Here is a 14,272-nt window from a genome sequence, read left to right on the forward strand (position 1 = left end):
TAATAAGATAGAATCACCCATTTGGTCACTCATTTAATTCCACCACTGCCCCTTAAATTAAATCCTGATATATTTCATAAGCAATCAGAATTTGATTGTCTTCTTGTCTCTTGAGCCCAGGAAGCTTATTAATCAAATTAGAAACTTAATTTCACAACCTGATACTGCTACTGTTTTCTGTGATATGAAACGTGAACATTACAGTAGTTTGTAAGTTACAAAATGTGAGATGTTATACTGTATTTAAACCCCTGAAATGTAAAGATACCAACTATACAACTGTCATCTTAAAAGAGATAGTAAGAAGTACTTATCATTACAGACAATAAAAACATGGAACATTTTTGAAATGGAGAAGAGCAAAGAAAGAAAAGGTTAATTATCCCAAAATACTTTTTCACCTGAAGATAAGGAGCTTCCTTGATGCTAACATGAAGCAGTTAGTGAATTTGCCTTGCTATTTGTTTACAACCATCTCTTCCAGCTCATCACTTATCACATCTATTGGGAGTATACTGACTCCATGAATCTAGAACCAAAAATGCTTTCAGCCATGCTAGTTGACTCCTTTAATTGTAATCACATCAGGAGGGTGCTAAATTGGGTGAAGCTGGGATTTCATTCATCTTAGCAGTGTAACTATTGTAACAGGACCAGATGCTGGGACTGAAGGTAACATGGACAAGTATCCAGGAGTATGTTTTTAATTTTTCAGATGGCAGCAAAGCAACTATAACTTGATGTGGGACCACTTCTAAATATTTGATTAGATCATTTCTTGTGAGCCTTTTAACAGGCTCATAAATTTCCTAAGATAAATTGAGGAAGCTTTATACCCTTTCTTGTTACTGTAACTTTTTTTTTACTTTTAACTGCGCATTCTGTTATTCTTTGATTGTTTGTAAATTGATGTACAGGTAGCCCTCATCTTATGCTGACAATTGAGCCCAAGATTTGTTGCTAAGTGAGAAATTTGTTAAGTGAGTTTTGTCCCATTTTATGACTTTTCTTGCTACATTTGTTAAGTGAATCACTGCAATTCTTAAATTAGTAACATGGTTGTTAAGTGAATCTGGTTTCCTAATTGACTTTGCTTCTCAGAAGATTGCAAAAGGGGATCACATGACTCTGGGACACTGCAACCGTCATAAATGTGAGTCAGTCATCAGGCATCTGAATGTAAATCATGACCATGGGGATGCTGCAACAGTCATAAGTGTGAAAAATGATCATAAGTCTCCCTTTTTAGTGATTATTAATAGTTCTTGTAGAGATTCTTGTAGAGAGATGGCATGGAATAAACTTGTACACATTTGAACAACCCTAGTTCCTGAGTTCTGTGCCTGACATGGAGTTTGTAATGTAATAAAAATAAAATGGGTAACGAAAGGAATTCATTGCTACAGTAACTTGATTTAGTTACTGTGTCTTCTTAACGTTTGGTTCTGGCTATTATTTAGGGCTGAGAATTCTACCTTCCTTCATTTTCTTCTGTTTATTTTACCTTACCCCAGCTTTATATGAATGTCACTTGAATCATCAAGATACTTTTCTTGCTAGACTTTTCTGCAGTTAACTTGCTTTCACTTTTTAATACTCTATCTAGAGTACATGTAGTTCTTATTAGTAGGCAAGTGGTATTATCATTGGATACAGTCCATCCTTGCTACTTTTGCTTTCAAATATGATACAATGTAGAGATTAATGTGTGCTTACTGAGTATTGAAGTAAACAATGTAATGAGTGCTAGATAAAATGAATAATGGTTGTATTGGTTATGGCATAAAACTAGAAACTGGGAGACTATGAGTACTATTCCGATCTTAGACACAAAGCCAACTGGATGACCTTGAGCCAATCACTCGTTCTCAGCCCTCAGAAGGAGGCAATGATAAACCTCTTCCAAAAAACTTGCCAAGAAATCTACAGGGTCTAGTACAGGCAGTTAGCAAAGACAAAAAAGGGACTTGAAGGCACACCCACACACACAAAGATCAAATGGACAACATTACAAAAAATATTGTATAAACCTATTCATTAGGGGTTTTAAAATGTATGCATATATGCAAGGAAAATCTAAGGCAATTTGCTGTGTGGGGCAAAGAACATGAGTCACAAATGGACAAGGAATAAAAATGGATTGCACTGTGATATTCATGGGGGAAGAGGAAATTTTAAAAAAATAAAAGTAAATAAATGGTGAAGATGGAAGTGTGATGCAAACCTCACCTTTTTTGTGCATGTGTGACATGAACTCATGTACAAAAATGTTTGTTTCAAAACACCAAATTTGTTGCATTGCTGTTTTTACTTACCTCCCTCAACTATGAACATCACTATTTGCATATCAAAGATAATGGTATGTTTGATCACATCACTACTTCTTGCCGTTCCTCATCATCTGTCTAATGACAGGTCTGGCCCTACTGATATTGTTATGTAAATAGGTTTTGTTGGCGGGAAGTTTGAATTAACTGACCAGCAGCGGATTGGCTGACCACCACAGCTGCAAGGTATATAAAGGGAGCTGTGTCCCTGGGTCAGTTGCTGGATTCTCACCATACAATAAAGAGCTGTTGTCACTCACTGCCTAGCTTGCTGCATCCTCATTCACCCAACTTAACATTGGCAACGAAGGTCGGATTTGAGGCCAGAAGCCAAGGGAAGAGCTGAAGCCACAATCAAGAAAGAGCTGAAACCACGTTCTGAGAGAGACATGGAATGCCCAAATCCAGAATCCAGTCAGACGAGCGAGCGGAGCACTGGAGAACCACGAAACGATGTCTGCCTACACCCCGCCAGCGCCTTTCAACCCCAAAGAGGAAAAGTGGGGGTCCTACATGTCCCGGTTCGAGTGTTTCATGGTGGCCAACAACTTGCAAGGGCTACATTCGGAAGAAGGCTTTGTTCCTGAGCCACTGCGGACCACGGGTGTTCGACACGGCCGAAGCATTGGTGGAGCCAATTCAGTTCACACTATTTCATGGTCAATGCTACAGACCCTGCTGAAAAACCACTATGCCCCAATGCCATCAAAGTACGTCCAGTGGTACGAGTTCCGGCAAAGAGGGCAGCAGGACGGCGAATCAATCAGTGAGTACGTCGCCGCCCTACGTAAGGCCGCAAACCAGCGTGAATACCGAGACCTGGATGAGATGCTCCTAGAGCAACTAATTTGCAGAGTGAGGGACAGCCGGCTACAAAGGAGACTACTGGCGAGGTCAAACCTGACCCTGCATATCACACTAGATGAAGCAAGAGCCCAAGAGTCATCCGTGAAAGCCGCCGAAAGACTGCAAGGGACCATCCATGGCCGAACAGCGCAGAGGTCGGCAACTGTGCACCGAGAAGCCGTGAGCACCGAGACTGAAGGGGAGTCCAAGGAGGAGGTTTACCACACAGAGCAGTCCAGGCCGGACCGGAGGGGACCCAGGGCCGAGTGCGCCACCTGCGAAGGACCCCATTCCCAACAAAACTGTAAATTCAGGGATACAATCTGTCGGTTCTGCGAAAAAAAAGGCCACATCGCCCGAGTCTGCAGGGCCAAGATGGCACAAGGCTGCAGGCCACGAGGCCAAACCAGCCAATCCAAGGCAGCACCGTGCCGAAGACCCAATAAAGATGGTGGAAGCTGGAAGGGCGCGAAACTTGAAGACGCCGAGGCCTACACCATCCGCATCGGTCAGACCTGCACCTCTCCTGGAGAAAAGACCTACACCACAGTCAAGATCGAGGGACGTGAGTGCCAGATGGAGATCGACACGGGATCCCCCATATCCATCATGTCGTGGGACTTACAGAAAGCCATCCCCCCCACACAAGCGACAATTCCAACCACAGCGGCGCAGGCTAAAGGACTACCAAGGAAACCGCATCCCCATCGAAGGAAGAGGCGAGTTCCAAGTGCAATACGGGGAGTTCAGCGAAAAACTGCCCCTCACCATAGTCAGCGGCAAGCTCCCGAGCCTGTTGGGCATGCACTGGTTTAGAGCCCTAGGCATGGGATTCACCGGCATAAGGAACATACAGAGCACCCTGAAAGATGACCTGATGCAGGAGTTCCAGGACGTGTTCAACGAACGGCTCGGCAAGTATGTGGGGACCCCTATCTCGTTCAATCTTGACCCAAATGTTGCCCCTATCTGATTGAAGCCCAGGAAGGTCCCATTTGCCTTGAAACCCAAAATAGACGTCGAGCTGGACAAATTGATTAAGCAGGGGGTGCTTGTGCCAGTCGACCACGCCAAATGGGAGACCCCAATTGTAACACCCATGAAACCGGATGCATCAGTGCGCATATGCGTTGATTATAAGTGTACAATTAATAACGCCCTTCAACAAAGCGCATATCCGGTCCCCATTGTACACCATTTGCTGCATTCCCTAGGGCCAGGCAAGATATTCACTAAATTTGATCTTGTGCAGGTGTACCAGCAGCTGCCGGTAGATGGCGCTATCGCGGAAGCACAGACTATCATAACTCATAGAGGGGACTTCAAATGCACCCGCCTGCCGTTTGGAGTTAGCATAGCCCCCGGACTTTTTCAAAGCACCATGGAGTGGTTGCTGCAAGGGATCCCCGGGGTGGTCCCCTATTTTGATGACATACTCATCACCGCTGAAGATAAACAGCAACTAGGAGGGAGGCTTAGAAAAGTTTTAGAAAAATTCAGGAATGCTGGACTAAGGGTCAAACACAACAAATGCATGATCGTGGTCCCCTCAGTAGAATTCCTGGGGTACAAGGTAGATGGCACCGGCATACACCCCACCGAGAGTAAAATCAGGGTGATCCAGGAGGCCCCTACCCCAAAGGACAAGGCAGAGCTACAGGCGTTTCTGGGACTGTTAAACTTCTATGTGATTTTTTTAAAGGATAAGGCAACAGTGGCTGAACCCCTGCACAGACTGTTAGCCAAGAAGTCCACTTGGAAATGGGGGAAGGCCGAGGACAATGCATTCGTGAATATCAAGAAGTTGCTGTCTGCTGAGAGCTTTTTGATACAATACAACTCTACGCTTCCCCTTGTTTTAGCTTGTGATGCGTCCCCTTTTGGCGTGGGAGCCGTCCTGAGCCATAGACTCCCGAATGGCCTAGAGGCGCCCATCGCCTACTACTCCCAAACTCTGTCAAGCGCCGAGAGAAACTACAGCCAGCTTGACAAGGAGGCCCTCGCCGCCGTTTCGGGAGTAAAAAAGTTCCATGAGTATCTATTCGGGAGGGACTTCGACCTAATCACCGACCATCGCCCACTCCTGGGTCTCCTCGCGGGAGACCGACCAACACCAGCAGCCCTATCGCCCAGGATGACATGTTGGGCTATCTTCCTCGTGGCATACTCTTATCGCCTGGTACATCAACCAGGGGTGGACATGGGCAACGCAGACACACTCAGCCAATGCCCACTACTGGACCAGTTGGAAGACCCCACACCCGGCATCCCCATTCTGCTGATAGATGTATTGGACTTGGGACCCATTACATCAGCAGAGGTAGCGAGAGCCTCAACCAAGGACCATGTGATCCGGAAGGTCGCAAGTTGGGTGACGAGGGGGTGGCCGGAAAAGACTGGGGGTGGGGAATTCAAACAGTACGCAAGTAAACGGGACGAGCTAACCATGCAAGGGGGGTGTTTGTTATGGGGAGATCGGGTTGTTGTCCCATTGTGCCTAAAGGAAAGGGTTTTAACGCTGTTACATGAGGGGCATCCCAGGATTGTTTGTATGAAAGGACTAGCCAGGAGCTACGTCTGGTGGCCCAACATGGACATAGACATTACCGAGTGGGTGGGGAGATGCAAACCCTGTCAGGAGTCTAGGCCAGATCCACCAACAGCACCAGTGAGGGAGTGGGAAAAACCCAAGGGCCCCTGGTCTAGGATCCACATAGATTTTGCCGGCCCATTCCACGTACAGACCTTCATGGTCATAGTGGACGCTTTTTTGAAGTGGCTAGATATTAAGCTGATGAAGGCCACTACCACCGATGCGATTATCAGGGAACTAAGACAGCCACCCATGGGTTACCGAACATCCTCATTTCGGACAACGGGCCCCAATTCACAGCCACACAATTCGAGGGGTACTTAGCAGAACTGGGGGTCAGACACGTCCTCTCGGCCCCGTTCCATCCGGCTAGTAATGGTCAGGCTGAGAGATTTGTGAGATTGGCCAAGGAGGCCCTCTCACGCTTAGGCCCTGGGGACTGGCAGGAAAGAGTAGACCAATTCCTAAGGGCCCAGCACTCCACACCTTGTACAGCCACAGGCCGAAGTCCGGCAGAGTTGCTAATGGGACGGAAGCTCCGAGGGGTATTGGATGGACTCAATCCCAAGTACTCCCCCGAGGTTTTCAAGGGGGGGGGAGAGGAAACTCAGGGAATTCACCATAGGGACCCCAGTCCACGCCAGGAACTATGGGAGGGGCCCACTCTGGGAAGCGGGAACAATTACAGAGATTACAGAGCCCAAATCATATAGGGTAGACATGGGGGATGGGAGAGTTTGGCGCAGGCACATAGATCAACTACGGAGATGAGTTGCCACAGACATCAAAGAAAACTTCAACGAACCGCTCCCTGACTACCCAGCAGAACCACAAACTACATCAAACCTGGGGCAACCGGTCTGAAAGAAAATAGTAAGGAAAATCTAAAGGACATTTGTGCTGAAGCTATGGCTGAGATAATCAAAGAAAGAGCAGAAGATGTGGCAATTCGAATTGACAAAATTTACAGGGTTAATTCCTGGATGGCAAAACAAAGGCAGTTACCAAGAGATGTGGTGATCTATTTCACACCCAGGAGACTAAGAAATGATATCTTACAAGCTTCCTACAGGAACAAGATTCAAGTGGCTGGACAAAAATTAGTGGTTTTGAAAGAGCTCCCTCCCAAAATGTTAAGAGGCAGAAAGGACTTTGGCTTTTTGACAAATGAATTGAGAAACCAGCAAGTACAGTACAGATGGGAAATACCAAAGGTACTAATAGTGACCTATGGTGGACAAAGATATCGTTTAAATACAGTTTGGGAGGCAAAAGACTTCTATGTCAACATACTAAAGGCTGGATACCCACCTTCACCTGGGGGGGGGGGTTAGAAAGAAAAAGGAGATGTTACAACAAGAGAAAGACAGAAAACAGATACAAACCTATGCTGAAGTTGCAGCTGGAGAAATTAGCACAGAAGAAGATCTACAACTTGGGGGCCCATCCCCAGTTCTTGAACCACCTAAGAAGATAGAGGAACCAAGAGAACAACGACTGACACGCGCAACCTATGAACATCAAGAACAACAACTAAAAGTGCAACAATCTCAAGACTCATCTCAAGAAGTCGAAAAAACAAAAGCAGTGGGAGGGGCTAGGCTGAAGAGTAAGATGGAGGAGGATATTCAGTGGATGCTCGCAAAGCTTCGAGGGGCCAAAGATGGCAACTAAATTCCTATCCTGGAATGTTAATGGTTTAAATTCACCACAAAAAAGAAAGTATTTCACTATTTGAAACAATTTAAGAACGATGTTATTTGCTTGCAAGAAACACATATTAGACTATCAGACCAAAAATATTTGATAAATTCAAGATTAGGTACACATTTTGTGGCATCAGCATCAGAGAAGAAAAATGGGTTAGTTATATATGTAAAGAAAGGAGTACCAGCTAACTTAATCGAGGCAGATGCCCTAGGTAGATATATTGCAATTGAATTATTAATTCAGAATGGAAAGATGCTTTTAATTGGAATCTACGCACCCAATCAACATCAAGATAAATTTTATAAATTTTTACACACTAAAATAATACAATGGGACTATAAATCTTTTATATTAATGGGTGATTGGAATGGAGTAATAGATACACAGAAAGACAAAAAAAGTTTGTCAAAGATTTCAACACGTGCTAAATTACCTAAATCCTTCTTTGATATGATGGAATATATGGAATTGAGAGACATTTGGAGAGAAAGGAATGTTGAGGAAAGAGATTTCACTTTTTTTCCCGATAGACATCAATCCTTTTCTAGGATTGATTTTATACTAACTACAAATGATTTTTTTTCTAGGGTAAAGAAGACGAAGATATGTCCAAGAACTTTAACTGATCATAGTCCGGTTTGGGTGGAATTGGAACAGGAGAGGGGAGAAAGGAGGTCTTGGAGGTTACATGAAAATTTATTTAGATATGAAGAAAATGTGATTGAGCTTAAAAAACAAATGAAATAATTTTTTGCTATTAATATGCATAAGGGTAATTCTATGGAAATGGTATGGGATGCAAGTAAGGCCTATATGAGGGGAACTTTAATACATATGAATAATAAACATAGATTAAAACAACAAAAGAAGCAGAAAGAAATAGAGGAAGAAATAAAAAAGAAAGAACAATTACTTATAATTAATCCAGGAGATAAGAAAGTAAAAGAAACAATAAACATATTAAGACAGCAATTTAATATATTAATGGCTGATCAAGTAGCAACTAGTTTACAATATGCTAAACATAATACATTTTGTAATGCTAATAAACCAGGTAGATGGTTGGCCTATGTGTTGAGGAAAAAACAGAAATCACGAGTTATTGGTAAGATAGAATTTAGAGGTAAGGAAGTCTATCAACAGAATTTGATTAAAAAAGCTTTTTTAGAATTTTTTACAAAATTATATGCTAGTGATTCAATTCAAGGCACAGATATAGATAGGTACCTGAAGGAGGAGAATATCCCTGAGTTAACGTCAGAACAGAGGGAAGGACTGAATCAACCAATAACCTCAGAGGAGATTATTGTAGCAATTAAATAGTTAAAGATGGGTAAAGCTCCGGGAACAGATGGATTAACAGCTACTTATTATAAGAATTTACAATTTGAAATGGTAGAGCCGCTTAAAGCTTTATTTTGTAAAATTCAATCAGGGGGTGGAATTCCACCCTCTTGGAGAACAGCTTTTGTTTCATTGATTCCAAAAGAAGATCAAAATTGTACAAAACCTGAAAATTTTAGGCCAATATCACTTTTGAATACTGATTACAAAATCTTTACCAAGATATTAGCGAATAGACTAATGCCAGTTATGCAACAAACAGTTCACAATGACCAATCAGGGTTTATAAAGGGGAGACAAATGAAAAATAATGTTAGACAAATTGTGAATTTATTGGAATATCTGGAAAAAAAACAACCAAGTTTCTGCAGCGTTCATATTCCTGGATGCAGAGAAGGCATTTGATAGATTGAATTGGCAATTCCTGTTTAAGATAATAGAAAAAAAATGCACTTTGGGGAGTATTTTATACAATCAATCAGAGCAATATATCAGGAGCAAACAGCACAAATAATAGTTAATGGAGGCTTAACAGATGTTTTTAAAATTGAAAAAGGAACAAGGCAGGGTTGTCCCTTGTCACCATTGCTGTTTATTTTAACCTTAGAAGTTTTGTTGAACAAGATACGTGACTCTGATAAATTGAAGGGAATTGTAATTAGACAGCAAGATTACAGATTAAGAGCATTTGCAGATGACTTGGTTGTTATTTTATCTCAACCTATAGAATCGGTTCCACATATGTTGGAAATATTAGATCAATATGGTAAGGTATCTGGATTTAAAGTAAATCAACATAAGACAAAAATGATAACCAAAAATATGTCTTTATCTCAGAGAGAAGACCTTTGAGATAAATGGGAATAATAACGGGGTTTGAAATAGTTAAAAAGGTTAAATACCTAGGAGTATTTATTGTAGCCTCAAATACGAAATTATTTAAAAATAATTATGAAATTCTTTGGCAAAAAGTGCAGAAAGAAATGGAAAATTGGAAAAAGTTACAATTATCCTTACTGGGAAGGATAGCAGCAATAAAAATGAATGTGCTACCCAGGTTCTTATTTTTGTTTCAAATGATACCAGTGCTTAAGAAAGATGGAAATCTGAGGGAGTGGCAGAAAGGGGTTAATACCTTTATCTGGGGTGGGAAAAAACCAAGAATAAAATTGAAAATTATACAGGATGTACGTGAGAGAGGAGGTCTTAAAATGCCTAATTTAAGATTGTATTATGAAGCAGCTGTTTTATCACAAATTAGTGATTGGTTTAATTTAACTGAAGAGAGAATGTTAAATATAGAAGGTTATGATTTGTTATATGGATGGCATGCTTATTTGTTATATGAAAAAAAAGTGGATAAGGTGTTTAGAGGTCATATACTTAGAAATGCCTTGTTGAGGGTATGGAAAAAGTATCAATATAAGCTAAATTATAAGATACCTATATGGGCAAATCCTAGACATGCAATAGAAAATATAAGTATAGAACAGAAACAGGAGGTGATTACTTATAAAGAACTGCTCCTTATAGAAGGGGGCAAATTACAATTGAAATCTTTAAATGTATTGAAAGAAGAAGGGATAATCTATACTTGGTTTTTCAGTATGGTCAGCTTCAAGCTAGATGGAGGGAAGACCAAAAAATTGGTGTTATGCAAAATGAGGAAAACTTGGTTAAACAGATTAGAGACCAGAGTCAAATGCATATTAAAAGGTTGTATAATGCATTATTGGAAATAGATTCAGAAACGGAATTGGTGAAAGATTGTATGATAAAATGGGCACAAAACTTCCAGGAACCAGTGATGATGGAAACATGGGAAAAGATTTGGGTTAGAAATGTTAAATTTACACAAGCACAAAATCTAAGAGAAAATTTTTACAAAATGTTTTATAGACGGCATCTAGATCCAAAAAAATTATCATGTATTTATCCAAACTTGCAAGCCAAATGTTGGAGATGTGATTGTGAGGATGCAACTTATTACCATATATGGTGGACTTGTAAGAAAATCAAAGCATTTTGGATAAAAATTTGGTGGGTGATGCAGAATATTTTGAAAAAAAGGTTGAAATTTACTTCGCAATTGTTTTTGTTGGGTATAACTACGGATTGTACAGAACTAGAGACTAAATTGATTTTGAATATAATATCAGCAGCTAGGTTGTTGGTAGCACAATACTGGAAGAAGGACTTTTTGCCTACTATTGAAGAGTGGACATTGAAAGTAGCAAACCTAGCGGAAATGGCGAAAATTTCAGCGTGCTTGAAGGACCAAACACAAGAAAGATATATATATCTGAATGGAGAAGATGGATTGATTATATTCAAAATAAGTATCAGACAAGAAAATTTCAAATAGCTTATGAATGACTGTTAACGTTAGATGTATTATGTTACTTATAGTGGAGTTAAGGTTTCAGGGGGGGATTTGGTAATCTAAAGATAGTTAGGTTAATTTAGTTTATGATTTTTAATTCAAATACTCTGTATTTCGCTCTGGGAAGTCGGGGGGAGGGGGAAGGGGGGGTGGCAGTGGGGAGGGGAGGGTGGGGGGAATATGGGGATAAAACTTTTTTGTAAAACTTTTCAATTAAAAAAAAAACCGGGGGCAACGGAGGACTTAGCTGACGATCCTTGCATCCAGCGCCGCCCCATCAATGAGATCAGACCACTTGGAGAAGTCGCCGCCCACGAACAACTCTCTGAGGTTCCATTGGCGGAGCAGGGAGAAACAGGGAGTCCCTCCGACCTGCTCGATGCTGCCCCTCCAACTGAACTGCGCAGGTTGATGAGGATATGTACATGCCCTAGTCACCTGAGAGACTTTGTATGCAAATAGCACCCAAAGTGACTTCTGGGAGGGGAGGAGTGTTATGTAAATAGGTTTTGTTGGCGGGAAGTTTGAATTAACTGACTAGCAGCGGATTGGCTGACCACCACAGCTGCAAGGTATATAAAGGGAGCTGTGTCTCTGGGTCAGTTGCTGGGTTCTCACCATACAATAAAGAGCTGTTGTCACTCACTGCCTAGCTTGCTGCGTCCTCATTCACCCAACTTAACAGATATGACTAAAATGTTCTAACAAAAGAACTGTATTCATATCTGTCTCCTAAATATATATCCACTTTCTTAAAATGTAGGTTACTCCAACTATAAGGACAATTGAACAGAATTTGTGGAACACAATAGTAAAAAGCTGGTTCGTACCCTTAAATATCCCATTATAACCACCATGGACTTCTCCATTGTCTGATATTTCTTCAAGATGTGCTCCATGATCTGAAGTGAAATATACAAGAGTATGCTCACTTAAGTTCCATTGATTTAATACTTGGAGAATCTGTCCTGTAAAATATATGATGAAAAGAAGAAAATGTTTTTTTTTTCAAAATACAGTACAACTTTTGAAAAGGAAAGTTACATTTATAATATCACCATGTATAAGCAAAAACTCTATAGAAAGACTCCTAGAAGACTCCATGGTCTGCGTGTGACGTATCTGGCCTGCGGGCTGCCAGTTTGATAGCCCTGATCTAGCATTTTGGTCCATTTGTGATTTTTTAATTTCAACATTCTAATCAACCTTCTGCTGTTTATTTCAGTATCCATTTTTTTGCTTAAGTTTTTAGACTTACATGAAAAAATTTTCCCTGAAGATTGAAGGAGGATCACTCGGTGTAATGAAACTTGCCCTTCTGAACATTCTTAAAATCCAAAAAGAGACTTACAGTAATGAAATGGACAAACCCAATGTGTATTTGAAGGCTTTGAATTGTGGCATATGCAAGATTGCTTTTTTGTGGCCTCCAGAGCTCTAAACCCCATTGGAGATCATTGTTTTATAGTCTCTTTGCAGAGAATCTCTGTAAGGAGCCCTTGTGAGAAATCCTGGTCCTCTCCTTGATCTGGAGAAGACATTAGACAGTCAATCCCCTTACTGGGCCCTTTTTGCACTATAACAACCAGATCCATTATCTGTGCAGCCATGTTCAGTCCTCTACTGCTTATCCAGAAATCCACCTACTTCATTTTATTTGAGACATAAATAAATATATAAACAGTTGTTTGACATTAGTAATAGGCTTGAAAATCCACCTAGCTCCTTTCTCAAAGTGCCTAATATTATTTTGTTTTAACCATTTAGTCATGACCAATTCCCTGTCAAGCACAGCTTCTTTCAATTGTTGGATGTTTAATTTTGTATCAGATTTGATGTTATCAAACCAGCATATTCTTTGCTTGCTCCTTCTTCTTGTAAGACAAAATATATTGTGTTAATAATATCCCATCTTACTGCGATTATGTAGTGACAGATCTGCAATTTCTAGTTCATGAAAAACCTTGTTGTGTCTGGATATCATTCATTTGTAGTACAAACAAATGTGGTGTGTTAAAATCTAAATAGCTTTTCAGGTGGCTTGGAGAATATTTCCTCTTTAGTATAGTACACCCATGTACAGCTGGAAAGCAAGCACATGTATACACACACACACACACACACACACACACACACACGGAGAAAGGAAGAAATAAAGATCAAAGTATCCATCATGGGTCAAATGTCAGTGATCCATCCTAGAATATGCAACTTGGAATACGAAAAATCTTGTGGAATTCTTTATTTGAAAAGGCACCCATATGTGAAAAAGCTTGGCTTTAGTTCCTTGTAGTTTTCTGAATCCAGAAGTGTGAACCAAATCCAAAGATTTAATTAGAATGACCAAAACAATGTTGTATAATTGCCACACAAACTCTGTGTCTTTCATACAGTATATCTGTATGAAATAAAACAATGCACATTCAACAGTTGGAGATTATATCCCTACACTGTTTTCATTGCCTGTCCTTGATCTCCCCCACCCCCCCGGTGATACTTCTGGCCATGGGCAATCATAGAAGTGCTAAGTGATAAAATATGCATTATGCCATTGTAATGCAAATTTTGCCTCACATGTACCTATGTGGAACATCACAAGGCATATATGAAAGTTGAGACATGACATATATTTCATTATTTTGCCATCATTGGGGCTGGCTAGTTTCTGATGTTAGCTTGAACTTTTGGAAGAAAATGAACATAATAATATAAGTACAGTAAATAGGTTCTTCCCATTATAGTTGTTTGTCAACCGTCCCATTTGATACATCCAAAAAAAGAAACTACTGGCATGTAGGAACTACCAAGAGTAAAGCTTTATTGAAAGATCCATTTAGGCACAGCAGAAGCAAAGCAAACTCTGAGGTTTTCCTGAGAAAACCCACATAGGTAAAAGCCCCTGGGCCACCCACAGTTCATTGTCCACCAATTACACTTAGTACTTTTGTTTTGGGAAAAGAGTCTGCTCTAGCTGGTAGTTCCAAGAATTTGGCCTTGGTGGGTATCTCCTCTCTGGCAGCAGAAGGCTTTCATACATTCCTTAGCTCTCCCTCTTCCCTAGGAATTTAC

The 14,272-nt window shown here is 40.8% G+C and overlaps 1 protein-coding gene across 5 annotated transcripts in view; it reads right to left on the minus strand.

The window, feature by feature from the left end:
• Positions 1-14,272, minus strand: part of STS (steroid sulfatase) — a 140,281-nt gene that overhangs the window by 36,513 nt on the left and 89,496 nt on the right. For 3 of the 5 annotated variants that reach the window (XM_034431459.3, XM_034431457.3, XM_034431458.3), the window contains one exon: positions 12,034-12,171. The exons of 1 other annotated variant lie outside the window; for it this stretch is intronic. In XM_034431459.3, the coding sequence (XP_034287350.1) occupies positions 12,034-12,171 (138 nt within the window). The remainder of the gene's footprint in view (positions 1-12,033; positions 12,172-14,272) is intronic. One more of the 5 variants, XM_034431460.3, reaches the window with a different exon arrangement.

The sequence above is a fragment of the Pantherophis guttatus genome, chromosome 5, assembly GCF_059756535.1.
Source record: "Pantherophis guttatus breed Tessera chromosome 5, ASM5975653v1, whole genome shotgun sequence".
NCBI classification, from domain to species: Eukaryota; Metazoa; Chordata; class Lepidosauria; order Squamata; family Colubridae; genus Pantherophis; species Pantherophis guttatus.